At 43.1% G+C, this 15,776-nt stretch overlaps 1 protein-coding gene across 1 annotated transcript in view; it reads left to right on the top strand.

Moving 5' to 3' along the window:
* Window positions 1–3,613: 3,613 nt before the first annotated feature.
* The window catches only part of ldlrap1b (low density lipoprotein receptor adaptor protein 1b), a 32,065-nt gene continuing 19,902 nt past the window's right edge, over window positions 3,614–15,776 (top strand). Inside the window, exon 1 of the mRNA XM_008314005.3 lies at window positions 3,614–3,868. Within this exon, the coding sequence (XP_008312227.1) occupies window positions 3,784–3,868 (85 nt within the window). The 5' untranslated portion in view covers window positions 3,614–3,783. The remainder of the gene's footprint in view (window positions 3,869–15,776) is intronic.

The following is a 15,776-nucleotide window of genomic DNA, read 5'->3' as shown; positions in this document are numbered from 1 at the left end:
AAGAATGTACGGCGGTCACCTCGGCTCCACGGGTCGGTACGACGTCTGGGTGAATATCACCGAGTGGAAGTGAATGTTGTGGAGGTAGAGAACTGTGATCGTGTGTGTGTGTGTGTGTGTGTCGTAGGCTGTGTAGTTCAAAGTAAGGGATTCGAACATCAAACGTTTTTGTTGTTTTTTATGTTACAGTATTTGCAAGTGTTTGGCAAATGACTGACGGACAGCACTTTGTCTTTTCTCTTGTTTGGTGTAGTGACAAAACAGCTGGAGTTTGGGATGACTGTGTGTGTGTGTGTGTGTGTGTGTGTGTGTGTGTGTGTGGTGGGGGGGGGTGGGGGGGGTCCACCTGCTGCACCTGAACGAACTCTTCCCTCAGACTGCTGACATTGGCTGGTGGGGAACAGGACGGTGTTGACATGACAGTTGAATCTGTAGTTTGATGGACTGGTTGGTAAAAGTTCGGCACAGTGTTTTTGTTTTTGTTTTCCGTGCCCACGGTCACTGCTTTGTTTCTCCCCAGGTCTGAGCTCGGCTGTGCGCTCTCGCTCTGTGAGGTTCGCAAGAAATAAAGTTGTTTTTTTTTTCTTGCATATCGACTTTTCTCTGAGTGGATTTTTTTTCTCCCACCACGTGTCTGGATATTTACACAACAACAACAACACGAGTTCTCGATCGAAGCCAGGTCAAAGGCTCTCCACGCCTTCACGGGTCCGTTTCTTAACTCAACTTAGAAATCGGAAAGTCAGAGTTGGACCTCTCCGGCTTCTGGAAGCCAGACCTGTGGCAATAACTCTGTGTTTCGTGAGCCAGCTTCAAGAAACGGACCCCAGGACAACAATAAATCTCTAACGTTTCTGCCGCGACTCTTCACTCGCTGACTCTACATTTGGTCAATCTCGGTCCTGAGTTGGAACTTGTAGGCCTTTAGAGCTACCTCAACTCTTAAAGGGACTTTTCCATGGTAATACTATGCTAATTAGTCTAAGCTGCATAGACTTTGGTCCATGTCAGGGAAGCACCGTCACGCAGTTGTTACACATCCATGCTGAGAACCATGTACCGTTAGATTTCAAAGGTGCTCAATAAAATTGAGATCAACATTTAATCACGGTAAACTTGGTAACAGTTTTAAGAGAGTTGGAGCTAACAGCTAACTTTACCAAATACTGTGGTTTTTTAAATTCAAAATACATAGCGAGTTCGGCCTTGTTTGTCGTTAGCTGCCACTAGGAGGCAGTGTTTATCTGTTTTAAATTAATGTATTCAACTCCAATGTTTTTTTCCTGTTAGGTCAGGAACTGTAGGCCGGTCCAAACTAACAGGAGGAGATAAGGTACTCCTGAGTTCACTGAAGGTGTTCCTACAGAACCAACCCTGTCAGAAGTCACTCACTCCCTCACTTTATATCCATAAAATCCCAGCAGGTGGAGACAAAAGAAAATTATTAAAATGATGTTCACAGCAGCCACTAATCAGAGCTCGGGGAATGTAGAACACTGCTGTGTTCACAGTGCTTTAGGTAACGCGTAATCTTTTAAATACTACCTGGGGGATTTTCTGAGTATTTGGAGTCCAGAGGCATCATCTCCATTACAGACAAATTGTTACAAAAATGTATACAGTGCTGTGGAATATCAATATGGTATCATGATAGGAAATGTTGCGATATTTCAGTGTATTGATATTTTAGTACACCCATATTTTTGGTACATAGACCAGCATTAAAAAAAAAAATCCTCAAATTCACTTGATGGATTCAAGAGAGATTTGCAATAAATGTCTTTCTTCAATTTCTAGGGGTTACATCAGCATCGTGTTCACCTAAACAGGCCCAGTAGAGGATCATTATATCTCATTACATATACTTTTTGTTTAGTGTAAAATATATATAATATGAAGCCTTGGCTAAAATCAGTGGGAAACACATTTGGTCTCTCTCCCCACCTGCCCCCCCTACCGTCAGTGTGTGGTTAAATCAAGTACTGTACTTGATTTTTTTCTTCCTGAACCAAACACAGCATATTTCCCTGAGATGTTGTCTGTGGAACAACAGTTCAATTTGTAGCAGATTATAAAGACTGCACTAACAGCAAATGGAAAATGGAAAAAAAAAAAAAGATATCTCTCAGTGCAGAGTGGTGCACTAATGGTACTAATGCTAATTCTCCCCTGACAGCATTCTTGGGCAGCGCACATGTAGTGCTTGAAGTACTTGTGCTGCGTACTGCAGAAATGTGGGGGGGTTTGGGGGGGTGGGGGGGTGGGGGGGGGGTACAGCCTGAGGTGGCCTTGGGGATGAATTAACTTGTTGCATTCTTATCTCTCAGCTTTCATCCCTTTCACAATCTGGTGCTGCCTGGATTTTTCCAAAGCCTTTCTGACAATCGTGTGATGAACACGCTGCTCAGCTCAAAGTAAAAAAAAAAATTAAAAAAATCCTCAGCTTGGTACCATTTTAAAGGGGGGGGGGGCTGTCTCCTAGTTCCTGTTAAATATACATCATATTTATATATATATAATAAGTGATATCATAAAAACATCAGCTATTGAAAGGACACGTGCAAATCATCTGTCCTTAGTTTGTTAGAGCAGCGATTCTCAAATAGTGGGGCGGGCCCCCCTTTGGGCGCGGTGAGGTGCCGCGAGGAAGGGGTGGAATGTTGGGGGGGGGGGCGGTGATCGTGAGACGCTTTCAATGGAATATGTCACACTGGACAGAAGTGTACCACTGCTGTAACGCTTGAACGATATACAAGCCTCCAGTCACCAGGTGGCAGCAACACATACAGCGATTTGTTGTGATAAAAAAAAAAAATGTATTTTGTGGGTGGGGGTTGGGGGGGGGGGGGGGGGTAGGGAGGTGGGCTTGAAGAAAAATGATGTTCCCTATGGGGGGGCATGACCGAATATAATTAAGAAACAACAAAAGGTCAGTTCATTTAGGGATACAAGGCTTTGACCCAGGGGTGTCAAACTATCAACCTGGGGGTTGGGGGGGCACTTATGGTCTACGAATCCCCCACATCTGGCCCACAACAAGGTGTATAAAATAGTTTAATTTTTTTCATTTAAGAACGAGATAAAAAGAAAAAAATGTATGACATGGTGGTGACAGCAGTGGCCCTGAGCGACCCCTGCTGTAACCACCCAGGACTGGACCAGAAAGAGACAACATTTACAAGGTTCAGAATCTTACGATAAACAGGAAATCCGTACAATGAAATATCAACATGGCAACATCGTTACCACATCCTCATAGTCACGTGACTACATCTTTGTTTGAAGGAAACTTCAGGATGTATGCCCTTGCTACTTGCTTATATGAAATTATCGCGATATTTACATTAAGACCAAATATCGTTCATGCTTTTTAAATGTTGAGACGACGCACCTGACGTGGAAACAGGTGCGTCTCCCAGCCGTCACACGAGTGAGACAAACACACAGAGCGACGGAGACAACCGCGTCTGTAGCAGCAGCAGCAGCAGCACCGCCCGCCCGGGATGTCACCGCTGCTGCCGTAACACACACTTACTCGCTCACTCGCGTGATTCCTCAAGCAGGCGTCACGAGCGGAGTCCGCTTCATTTACATACATGACACCGCCCAGGGGGACGAGCAGGATAATGTACCGTCGTGTGAAAGCAGAAAACCGTGAGAGGAGGGAAACATCGTCGAAACAAAGTTTGAGCAGCAGGACGTTGTTTTAGACCGAGTCCAGCGTTTCCACAGGGAGGAGCGGGCGCTTCATTCGCGCTCTTTCCCCCACTTTCGGATTTCGACATGGACGCGTTGAAATCCGCAGGAAGGGCAATTATACGGAGCCCCAGTATCGCCAAACAGTCGTGGGGTTCGGGCAGACATAAAAGTAAGTGCTCAGTTGTTCCAGTGAATCCACGCCAAGGCGTTAGCTGCTGCTAATCTGGATCGACGAGTCGCTAACGTTTACAACCAGTGTTAACTTTTCAACTCGCGAGTGTCATTGTGTGTATGTGGTGGGAACAAAACAGCTGTCAGGGGGAAACAGATGAAAGGTTTTCCGCTGCCTCTGAACGGAAGTGTGGAACAAAACGATTGGATTCATGTTCAAGACATTCGTGTTTGTTGTCGTGTTCAAACTTAACGCACACACAGTGGCAGCGGCTGCTGTTTGACTCTTGTTGCGGCTTTGGTTCAGTCGGTATCCGGGTGAAAGTTTGTCGTTGCCGTGATTCCCTGCCGTTGTCTGCCACGTCAGTCACAGTGACTGACACAGGTTCATCCAGACAGGGAGCGGAGGTTGGACAGATGTCCTGGAGGTGGTCAACAGGTGGAGACGGGGGACACACATCCCCGAAAACTGGGGACACACATCCCCGAAAACTCTCTCTGCCTCTGTCTCTCTCTCTGTTACACACACACACACACACACACACGGAGATGTCGTACCCCTGGCAAGTCTGTGCCACCCTAACAACGTTCTGTTGCTAGGCAATACACAACCTGAGGCCGAAAAATGAAGGTTGAGTGTTTAAGGAAGGATTGGCTGAGGAGTCACCTCAGTTTGAAGAGGTTTCTTCACGGTTTCACCGTCGAATATTTGACAACATCTTGTTCCGTAGTTGATAATCGTCACCTCACTGTTGACATGTTGTCACCGTAAAAAAAAGAGAAATAAACATATATGTTTATCATGGCACATACATAAAAACATGTATGGTGATCCAACATGTCTGCCTAAGTAAAAAAATATATTTAGTATAAGTTGATATAAAAGCATGGATGGTGATCCAACATGTCTGCCTAAGTAAAAATATACATTCAATATAAGTTGATATAAAAACATGTATGGTGATCCAACATGTCTGCCTAAGTAAAAATATATATTTAGTATAAGTTGATATAAAAGCATGGATGGTGATCCAACATGTCTGCCTAAGTAAAAATATATATTCAGTATAAGGTGATATAAAAACATATATGGGGATCCAACATGGCTGGCTAAGTAAAAATATACATTCAATATAAGTTGATATAAGAACATATATGGTGATCCAACATGTCTGCCTAAGTAAAAATATACATTCAATATAAGTTGATATAAAAACATGTATGGTGATCCAACATGTCTGCCTAAGTAAAAATATGCATTCAGTATAAGTTGATATAACAACATATATGGGGATCCAACATGGCTGGCTAAGTAAAAATATACATTCAGTATAAGGTGATATAAAAACATATATTGTGATCCAACATGGCTGGCTAAGTAAAAATATATATTTAGTATAAGTTGATATAAGAACATATATGGTGATCCACCATGGCTGCCTAAGTAAATATATAAAGTCAGTAAAAGTTGATATAAAAACATATATTGTGATCCAACATGGCTGGCTAAGTAAAAATATACATTCAGTATAAGGTGATATAAAAATATATATGGTGATCCACCATGGCTGCCTAAGTAAATATATAAAGTCAGTATAAGTTGATATAAGAACATATATGGTGATCCACCATGGCTGCCTAAGTAAATATATAAAGTCAGTATAAGTTGATATAAGAACATATATGGTGATCCACCATGGCTGCCTAAGTAAAAATATACTTTATCAGCCTGAGAACCTCTGCTGTATGGACTTTATTAAAGGCTTTTTAAGCGGGCCATACACAATGTCTTGACGGGCCGCGTTTGGTCCTTGGACCTTGAGTTTGATACGTGCTGTAGTGAATTATCTATAGATTATTTTTTCTGCTGTGTTTCACAGTTTATCACAAGCCTGTTTTTGAAGCAGCGTTCTGTCACTTTTTTTTCCTCCCTCTACGTCTCATACAAAGGGACAGTTAGCAGGGAAATGTCATCCGTGCCGCTCCGTGTCGGTCCGTGCCGTCGATGCCTGGTTCTGACCCCGTCCTCTGCAGGGCTGAGCGTTTTGCACACAGTCCCACATCAACATCCGAGCTGGCGGTGACCGCAGAGAGTGGAGGACTGATCAATAGCTGATGTTGAACTTTGTCATTAAGTCACCGCGAAACAGAGACAGAGACAGAGTGATCCGGTGGCAGAGGGGGTTGGGGTGAGGGAGCGAGACAGAGAGACAAACACACAGAGAGAGAGGGAGAGCTGTAATTTCTTGTTGTTTGAGAAAAAATTGCTCAGTACTTTGTCCAGCACAACAAAGGTTCATCAAATTGTCCCCTCATGTCCACGGTGATTCTCAGGTTGCTGCCTCTCCTTTACTTCTCTTTTCATCCTGGTAATTTTTTCTCAACTCTGTGTCAAGGGGTTTAAATAACAGGTTCTTAAGTTATGGCTCCCTGCAGCCAACACTGAACATTAATGTTTGGATCTGGACCATCGACTATAGGCACGCCAACACTGAACATTAATGTTTGGATCCGGACCATTGACTGTAGGCACAAAAAAAAAAAAACAGGCTCAGAAAGAAAGAATAAAGTTGTTCAACCATATATGTATTTTATTTTTGTTAGTGTTCCTGTTATTTAATGTTGAAACACTGCCACTTCCTCCCTGCTGTTCATCAGCATAAGTCCTCAGTTGACCCCCCCCCCCATTGACTCTAAGTTGCTGTTGGTGTGTATTTATTACACAATTGAGTATTACACTAGCTGTTAGCACGCCCGCCTTCAAGCAGAGAACAGAATGCCCTGGGTTTGATTCCCAAAGGAACCACATATCCCTAATGGCGCCTCCCGAGCGGCAGCAAGTGAGTTGCAACCATGTAGTTAATGGCGTCTCACCACCTTAATGGCCTGTGTCGGTTTCAAAGACTCACACTGTAAATTCCCCTGTTGTGGGTTGATTAAGGGACTAAATTTTTCTTCTTCTTATTATTATTACATTTTATATTTAGAAAAAAATTTCAGCACAAAAACTAATTTTTGTTCCACATTTATTGTCCTGTACACAGTAAGAACGCGGTGGTTTAAATGGGCAGTATACATTTTTTTTTCTTTGTTCTAAGCATGAAAACAAATCATAAAAAAATAAAGTAATTAAAATGAGCCAAAGCAGCCAAATCGGAAGTAAGAATGTGATTTAAAATAAATAAATAAAATACTGCCAGCCACGGTGACGCAAAGGTGTGTAAGAGATCTGCAGTAGAGCTGAAGTACTTTATATTTATAATAGCACTCACTGTTGTCACTGAAAAGGTCTCTATTACAACGTCAGTGGAAAATGTGATGCAGTGTCAGTGGGACAGTTGGACCGTCCTGTATGATGAGCCCGGTGACCAGACAGAAAAGGCTGAAATGTTTCACTGCCCACAGGCGTTCTGCTGGTTCATTGACCTGTCGTGAAAGAGGACGTGAGAAGAAGAACTGAGAATATCAAGGCTTGAGAACATGTTCTTATGCAACTGTTTACTGATGTTATCAAGGGAAAAATAAACAACATTTATTTTTGTCTTCTGGATGTTTTAACTGAATTAGTTTGTTTATAACTGAAGTAGTGGCGCTTTGGCCCAGAGGTCAACGTCTCTGTCACGTCTCCCCAGGGTTCACCTCCTGGGCAAGTTTGAATCCCGGTTCGGGCAGTTGGTACCTTCCAGTGGACTCACCACCCGCAGGAAGGTTTGGGGGGGGTTGGAATGGTGCAGTGTGATTTGGGTGGCGACTGCTGCCCCCGCGACCCGGTAACAGATAAGCGGATGAAAATGGATGGATGGATGGATGGATGGATAACTGAAGTAGCGCTTTCAGGCATAGACCCAAGCACTAACGGACCAAAATGTGAAGGAATATTATAAATATTGGTATAATAACAGGAAATGTGATGAATATTCTTCTCTCTAATAACAGGAAATGTGATGAATATTCTCTCCCTGTTGGGGCTGTGAGTGGTAGAACTTAAGAAAATTTCGATACATTGAAATATCACAATACTTTGTTCCATGATACAAATTTGTATTCTACAGCACTGTATGAATTTTTTTTATTATTATTAACAATTACCAGACAAATATTCATGGCGTTGGTTGATCAGAAGTAGGCTGCGTTATCTCAAAAAGTTACTGGTTAAACCATGACACTACACACTCGGTACAGTAGGTGGTGGTATACACCTAAAAACGTTTAACAGTTAACGTTTGTCTTTTCTTTCGTCTCTAGTGATTTCAAATGTAGATCCTTCTGTTCCGATGTTCAGATGGAACTGCTTTGTGTGTTTAAAAAAAAAAAACCCAATATACTGTATCGTCATGCCTACAGCATCGCAATATATTGTATCGTTGCCTCTGTACCAGGATACGTATCATTCTTGCCGATACACGGCTCTGTCCAGCACTGAAGTGCCAAACACAGCCACAGGAGGCCTCGTGCTGCAGTAAGAACCCCGACTGACGCCTGAACTATTTCGAACACGACTGGGATTAAAAGTAAACGCATCCAAACAAATTTATTCATGTCGTGCATTTTTGTGTGATGAGGCATCGTGTAAGAAAACCTCTTTGTTACGGACAAGTAGTGGCAGATCACGACAGATCTTTGCACCGTTTTAAGTTTATAATAAAAATAATGCTGATGGCGATGGTGATGTGACATTTCACCGACGTCTCCTCGTAGACGTCTCGTCTTTGTCTGAGTCCAGTGACATAATAACAGGCCGTATTCACAGGGAACTTCAGAGCCTATCAGAGGTGGACTTAGTATTTTTGAACTTGTTTGATGTATGCATACTGTCTGTTGTAATTTACTCCTTTAATCTTGTCCTTGGACTTAGTTTTGTGACTTACGAGAAAAACCCTCGTCATATTGACAAGTCTGTAATTTGAGGCCAAGTCTTGCCACATGTCTCCAGTAGGACGGCCTGTCCTGCCCATGTGCTGGGCTTGGCCTTGTCAAAGCAACTCACCCAGATGGTTGACATAAGTGGTTCCATTCCTCACACCCTCACCCTTCATCAACAGTAGGGATATATTGTGAATGGGTTAAAAATCGAAACGTGACAATCGTGTCAATTGAAAAACAAAATGAATCGCTAATCAAGGCGTAAGAAGTAGGCTGTGTTATCAGAAAAAGTCACTGGTCATACCATGACACTACACACTCTGGAACAGTAGGTGGCAGTATGCCGCTAAAAACGTTGGTTGTGACCCACTATTAAATCCAGACGTCAGGTCAACCAGACCAGACCAGTTTGACCAGTTTGACCAGTTTAACCAGAGCAGATCAATGGAGATGTTCCAGAGTTACTGGACAGAAATGGGACTTTTTTTCTCTTCTGTTGTTGAAGAGAACAATGTCAGTTGGTGAGGTTCACAGACCATGTCAGTTGGTGATGGGATTTGACCCAGTTCTGACAAGTAAAGGGTCAGTGGATTTGGTCACAGTTTGACTGCAGATCATTTGGTTTAAAAACAAAATTTTGTGATAAAATCTCATAGTTGACAAAAAAAAAAGTATTGTATGGTGAGTAGATTGACTAGTGATCAGTGATGAAAGGTTCCCGTGTTGTTTTCATAAACCGGTCTCTGTGTTTTAGTCTCTTCACTGTGATTTTGATTCGTCGACATTACTTCTGTCGGGTCTCTGGCTCTAGCTGCTGAGGTGACGGTGTGTTTGTAAGTGGAGTGAGAAGACATGCTAGGCAATATCAACTGTTCTTTTTGGGTCATGATTTCTTTCATTACCAAAACTGTGGGCAGTAGAAGATCCCAGTCTGCAGCGTCAGCGTCCTACGCCCTCTGTCAGTGAGCTGCAGTCCATCAGCGGCTCCATGCTGACGAAATCACATTTTTGTTTTGTGCATTATTCAAATCTAGTTTTTAACCTTCTCTGAGTGTATTTTTGTGTGTACTCTGTATATTCGTGTGTGGTTTGCACTCGCTGCCCCCCCCCTGAACTCTTGACCCTGTCCGGTCCACTCAGTGGAGCCCAACAGACACAAACGGAGATCGCCGCTGCACCAACCCTTTATAGAGCTGTAAAGTCGACGCTGATTTATGGACTTGTTACATCTTCCTTGTTAAGATGCCTCTTTGTGTGTGTGTGGTATCAGAGCATGGAAGTGTGTGTATGTGGGAGAGAGAGAGAGAGAGAGAGAGAGAGAGGTTGTGGGAGGTGAGGTGAGCCAGTGGGACTGTGCAATCACCCGTCGCCACTGTTTATCCAAATTCTAAACACGTGGGTCCAATTTTTGGCTGTGAATTGGCAACGATCTGACGATACGATACGTATCACGACACAGGGGCACCGCTAAGATATATTGCGATATTAAAGGTTTTTTTTAAATTTTTTTTAAACAATTTAATGTTTAATGTGTGGCAGCGGTTGCTTGGTAGATAAGGAGGGTGACCTTCTGACCCAGAGCCTGATTCATATCCATCAGTTATTTTGTGTGGATTGGATAGAAGAACTGTTCATTGCCAAAGCACAATCGAGAAGCGTTCCACATAAATGTATGTTGTTAACTGCTGCTCTGTAACCCCCACCACCCACCCTTTTCTTATCGGAGAAAACCAGACCACACATATGAACAGGAAGCCAAGTGGGTAACGAGTGTGTCTTTCTGTTGAAGAGGTTCCTTTAATCTTCTACAGCTGTACGTTCAGACACATGGTCAGTGAGGTGGTTGACAGAGTGATGTCATCGGCCAACCGCTTCTGCTTTAACTGTGTAGACAAACAGACACATTTTGTCTGTTGTCACCTCGGACCACTCAACCTGGAGTCATTCACTCTGATGATGTCATCAGGAGGTTGGACCTTCATCTGTTTGAAGCAGTTGTGAGCAAAACGCAAGAAGATTATGGGATGCCTTTTGGGGTGTTTGAGCATCAGGCATGACCGAAACTGAAACGATTGTTTTGAAAACCCCTCCTCTCTTTCTCCCTGATTTGGGTAAGCACGTGTTTCAGGAAAGACCAGCCTGGTTGAGAGAGTTGCTGCTTAAAAGACTTTGAATTTTGCCCCTAGGGTCAAAACCCAGAGCTCCAGTATTGTTAGGCACCGTTGTCTACTATCAGCAAAACTGCATGAAATATGTACTGTATGCTGTACTTGTAGTACTTGTAGCCCTGCTGGAAATGTGAGGTGGAATGTGGAGTTCACTGAAGACACTGGCAGAATTCATTACAGTCGACCTCAAGGGCACGTTGCACTGTGGTTTTGTTCATCAAACAGTAGGGTATTTATCAGCTCCTGGGGCAAAGTGTGTTTCAACAGTAAAAGGCAAACAAACGTCTCATTTGCTCCGACTTTCAGCTATTTGAACTTTTCATAGAGGTCTTGAGCTTTTTCCCCCCGAGCCCTGTAAACAAGAAGTCGAGTCGCGTTTGATCAGAATCATTATCGCTTGTAAATGAGCTTTGGTCTTGAACACGAGTTGGAGGGTACAGATAAAGAGATGCAACATGTATCACGATACATCAACGATACAATGTATTGCATTACTACTGTCACGATGATATATTGAGTTGACCCCCCCCCCCCCTCCGGCGCGCGGGTACCGCCCACGGCGCGGCCCTGTTCCATCTGAACATCAGTTCCTAACTCTGGAACAGAGGGATCTACATTTGGAATCACTAGAGAAGAAAGAAAAGAACAAGAACATGAACCAACACCAGGAATATTGGACTGGGAATTGGGGAGAAAAAAATCGATATGGTATCGTGAAACGAAATATTACAATATTTCAGTGTATCGATATTTTCTTATTCTTTGCTTGCCCTAGATCAGTTTTGAGAGGATGTTGGATTTATGATAGAAATAAATGCTATTATTTTCTGGAGCTAAAAATGAAATTCTCGTTCATCGTTCACTGTTGGGACGGTTCTTTGAGGCTCAGCCTCAGAACCTTTATTCTTCCTAAGCGTACCTTCTGGCCTTAGTTGGTCATCAGCAGTAATCCTGTCATGACCACTCATTCCTGACCCCCCCCCTCCCACACACACACACACGCTCACACACTCATTTTCTGTCTCAGGGTGGATTTGAACGATGCTGAGAGACACGTGTCTCAGTGTCAGCCCTTATTCCAGGACTATAAGACTCTTAATCCACTCCAAATCCTATCGCCCCACCCGACTGGAGTGGTCCAGGATTGTGGTCAAATTAAATTCTACTGGTGGGCACGGCCTTATATCCCTTTTCTTGGTAAAAGCACAGAAGCTAGCCAAAAGACAATACTCTTTTCTACTAAGTTTTCAGGATTTATGACCTAAAATCCTGGTTGACTTGTTGGTCACTTTTGAAAATATAAATCTGTCCGACACAGTACATACATTACTCCATACAAAAGTGGACCATGTAGAGTCTGCAGTATAAATGTAGGGTGGGGTTTTTTTGTGTGGTGAAGTTAAGGGTTGTTTTCTGTTAATGAGCATCACACGGCGTATCCCTGACGGCAACTCCCTCCGTCTGAGGCAGCATTTTCCAAAGTGGTCGATTGGAACCTGATAACGCTTGAATTGGTCGTTTCAAAACGCATCACGTCGAGAGAGGAGGGCTGATTATGTCATCGCAGGTTATTCTCAGAACAGAGAAAAGGTTTTAAATGGTTTTTCAATATTGCATTGTTTTTATATTTACATACATTTTTGTAAAATATCTGCACACAAAATGGGGATGAAGATGATTAAAGATCATCTGAAGATCAGCCCTCGACTGGTGTGAACTCAACAAAAGGAAACGCCTTCAAAAAGGAGAAGCTCTGCTGTTAATGTCCACCCAGACATTAATCATTCATGGTGGGGGGGTGAGGGGGGTGAGGGGGAGCAGGTCCAGGGAGTTTACACAAATATACTGTGACTTCCTGTTCTCACTGTAATAAATAAGGCAGAAAATCTCTGGTCACTCAGATACAAAGGAGAGGAACTGTTTACGCAGCAGGTTGAACTTGTAGAACTCGCTGCATCTGTGGTAGCAGGGCCCTGACCTTTGACCCTGAGGTCTCTGTTTGTATTTGTATGTTAAACAAACAAGGACGGCTGTGCTACCGGTTCTCCTCAAAACATCTCCCGATAATCATTCGTTAAAGACCAGTTTGAACCCTGTGGTCTGACACCAGATGACTGACGCCATCTGGTGTCAGTCGTTCTTAGTGATGTCACAAACACTTGAGAAATGTTGACGCTATTTATCTTTCTCCTTCCTCAGTCACTGGATAATCAGAGATTGTAATTTCATCTGGTATTATTTTTCTTTTTCTTTCTCCTCTAGTGATTCATAAATGTTCCAAAGATTTTGTTTTCGATGTTGTCAGTAAATACGTTAGCTCTTGTGTTGGTTCAGATTGATTTTAATGGCTAAAGCAAATAGTATGTTGTGTTTGTGTATAAACCACTGCTATAAGAACACCCTTTTCTGTTGGTTCACTGGTGATAAATATGGATCATCATGTTTTTGACATGATAAAAAGACAATGGTGGTACTTTTTTTTTTTTTTTGGTTACTTCCTGAATGCTAATCATATGGAACCTTGAGGTGCTTTAGATGGCGTCAGCCCTTCATCCATGAGGTTGTGTTCAGCTGTGATCCTCTCATATTCCAGTAGCTACAGGTCCAAATACTTCAGAGGGTACTTCACTTCTTCACAGCTCCTGGAGGAGTATACAAACTAGTGTTGACAGGTTCAACTTGACCTTTCGACCCTCACTTCCTTTGCTGTGGCTTTTGACTCACACACTTACAGGTGGTCTGCTGCTGAACAGCCCACCCCTCTAAACCTCTTTGATTATACTTCCAGAGACCACTGTGAAGTCTTTCCTGTCTCCTTCTCTTGTTTCCTGTCTCCTTCTCTTGTTGTATCCTGCAGACCAGACGTCTGGGCCTTTTAACGTGGAATAATCAAATAATCTGACGTTGAATAAAGAGTGTCTTCTTCAGTGACACTTCAGTGCCCCCTGGCTTTGAACTTAAACCTTGTTCACTCAAAGTTAGTATTTGTTAATCCATGTACTCTGTGAAGTCTCTTCTTCTTCTTCTTCTTCTTCTTCTTCTTCTTCTTCTTCTTCTTCACGCCCACCACAGATGAAAACTATTTAGAAGTCAAATGGTTCTGTGATGGGAAATAAATCTGCTTTTGACAGGAGTAACATGTTTTCTTTCTTAAACAGTTCAGCTTAGGTGAGCGGCATTTTTTTCTTCCGTCTTCTCAGGTTGAGACATGTTTGACAGGAGGGATGGGAACAGACAGGAACAGACTTCACCCTGACTGGGTGGTTTTTAAACTTCAGCATCTGCTGAGAGAGACATTCTGTCCAGAGTTTTTAATTTCGCAGTACCTGGTGTCAACACATAAAACTAGCTTTTTTTTTATTAGACAAACAAAAGTCACAGTGAGACAAAAGTGGTCCATTAATCAATCCCTCGTCAAAGGTCATTCAGACTCTGATACTAACAAAAGAAAGACTAAAAAGAGCTCACCAACGTTGTGCCTGAGGGCACCTGGTAATCCCTGTGGACTAAGAAAGAAAGAAAGAAGTCATTGCACACCACTGCACCACTGCACCACTGCACACAACCAAATGTGACGTCTGTTTTTAACCCGGCACCAAAGTGAACAGTGGGCAGCTTTTTGAGCGTCCGGGGGGGCAGCGTGTGGGGACGGTGCCACGCTCAGAGCACCTCAGTGGGAACTTGGCAGCTGTGTGGACTTGAACCTGAAACCTTCCAAACCCAAGTCCGCTTCCTTAACCACTAAGTTAAGACTAAGACTAGACTAAGGTGCCCGCGGGGTATGTTCTAAAAATAAAACTAGTCAACAAGAGAGTCAAAAACTATTGTCTGTCCCAGAACTGATTATTATCACATTGTTGGGGAACTCTGTATCAAACAACAACTCTCAGCTTCAGCAATGGTTGCGACCCCTGGTCTAAAAGATGTTTTATTTCAAAAATGTAATGATTCTTCAACGATGGTTGTGGTGTTACCGGTCCTTGGTACCAAAAAAAAAAAAAGGAAATTGGGGACCGCACTGTCCACTACCTGTATGTTCTCTGTCCCTTTTTCTTAAGTCGGTCTGGACCCTAATGTCTGGAATTGTTAACCAGTGGGAAATAGAACCGATCGGTGGTAAAAACGTACCAAAGAGAACGCACATTTTCAAGTCGGTAATTTTTTTTTTAAAGGAAAAATCTAATTTTAGGGACAGACTGACAAACTGTCCAGGATGAAACCCCACTGTTTCATGTTGTCTGCTGGGATTGGTTCCAGCCCCTCCCCCTCCTCCCCCTCCCCCTCCTGTGATTCTAAAAATGATTAGGCAGTACAGAGTGAATTCATGAATATAGATAACTGTCCTTTATATAAATGAATCATCTGAAGTTGCTGACACATTGATCTGCAGTTTATGGTATAGACTCCGTACCGTGGTTGCTATGGTTTCCCAGCATCAAGGATTACTGTAGTATGAAAATTGATGGTTATACATTTCCATACTACTGCTGTTAGAATTCACCTGCAGAGTCAGACCTTAAATTACACCTTTCACTTTATCTGCCTCGAGCGTCTCTTCTAATATGCGGTTGATTTTCTTCGTCTGTAGTGGTTCAGGGTGGAGGAACCGCACCCAGTAAAAACTCGCAGAGCGGCAGCCGCAACCAAACTGCATGGCTGACTGACTCTGATCCCTTTTCCACAGTCATCTGTGAAGATGCCAAGAAGATGCCTGGTCTTAACCAGGAAGGAAAAACAGCTCTGCTGTGAGCAGCAGCAGCTGACCTCCATCTGCCCCCACTTGGTTTCCATTTCCACTGTTCAGTAAACGTCAGGACTCCACTGTCTGTTCTCCACTGTCTGTTCTCCACTGTCTGTTCTCCACTGTTGTCTGTT

Source organism: Cynoglossus semilaevis, chromosome 1 (genome assembly GCF_000523025.1).
Source record: "Cynoglossus semilaevis isolate Cse_v1.0 chromosome 1, Cse_v1.0, whole genome shotgun sequence".
In the NCBI taxonomy this organism is placed as follows: domain Eukaryota; kingdom Metazoa; phylum Chordata; class Actinopteri; order Pleuronectiformes; family Cynoglossidae; genus Cynoglossus; species Cynoglossus semilaevis.
This window is presented reverse-complemented; position numbering and strand designations above follow the sequence as displayed.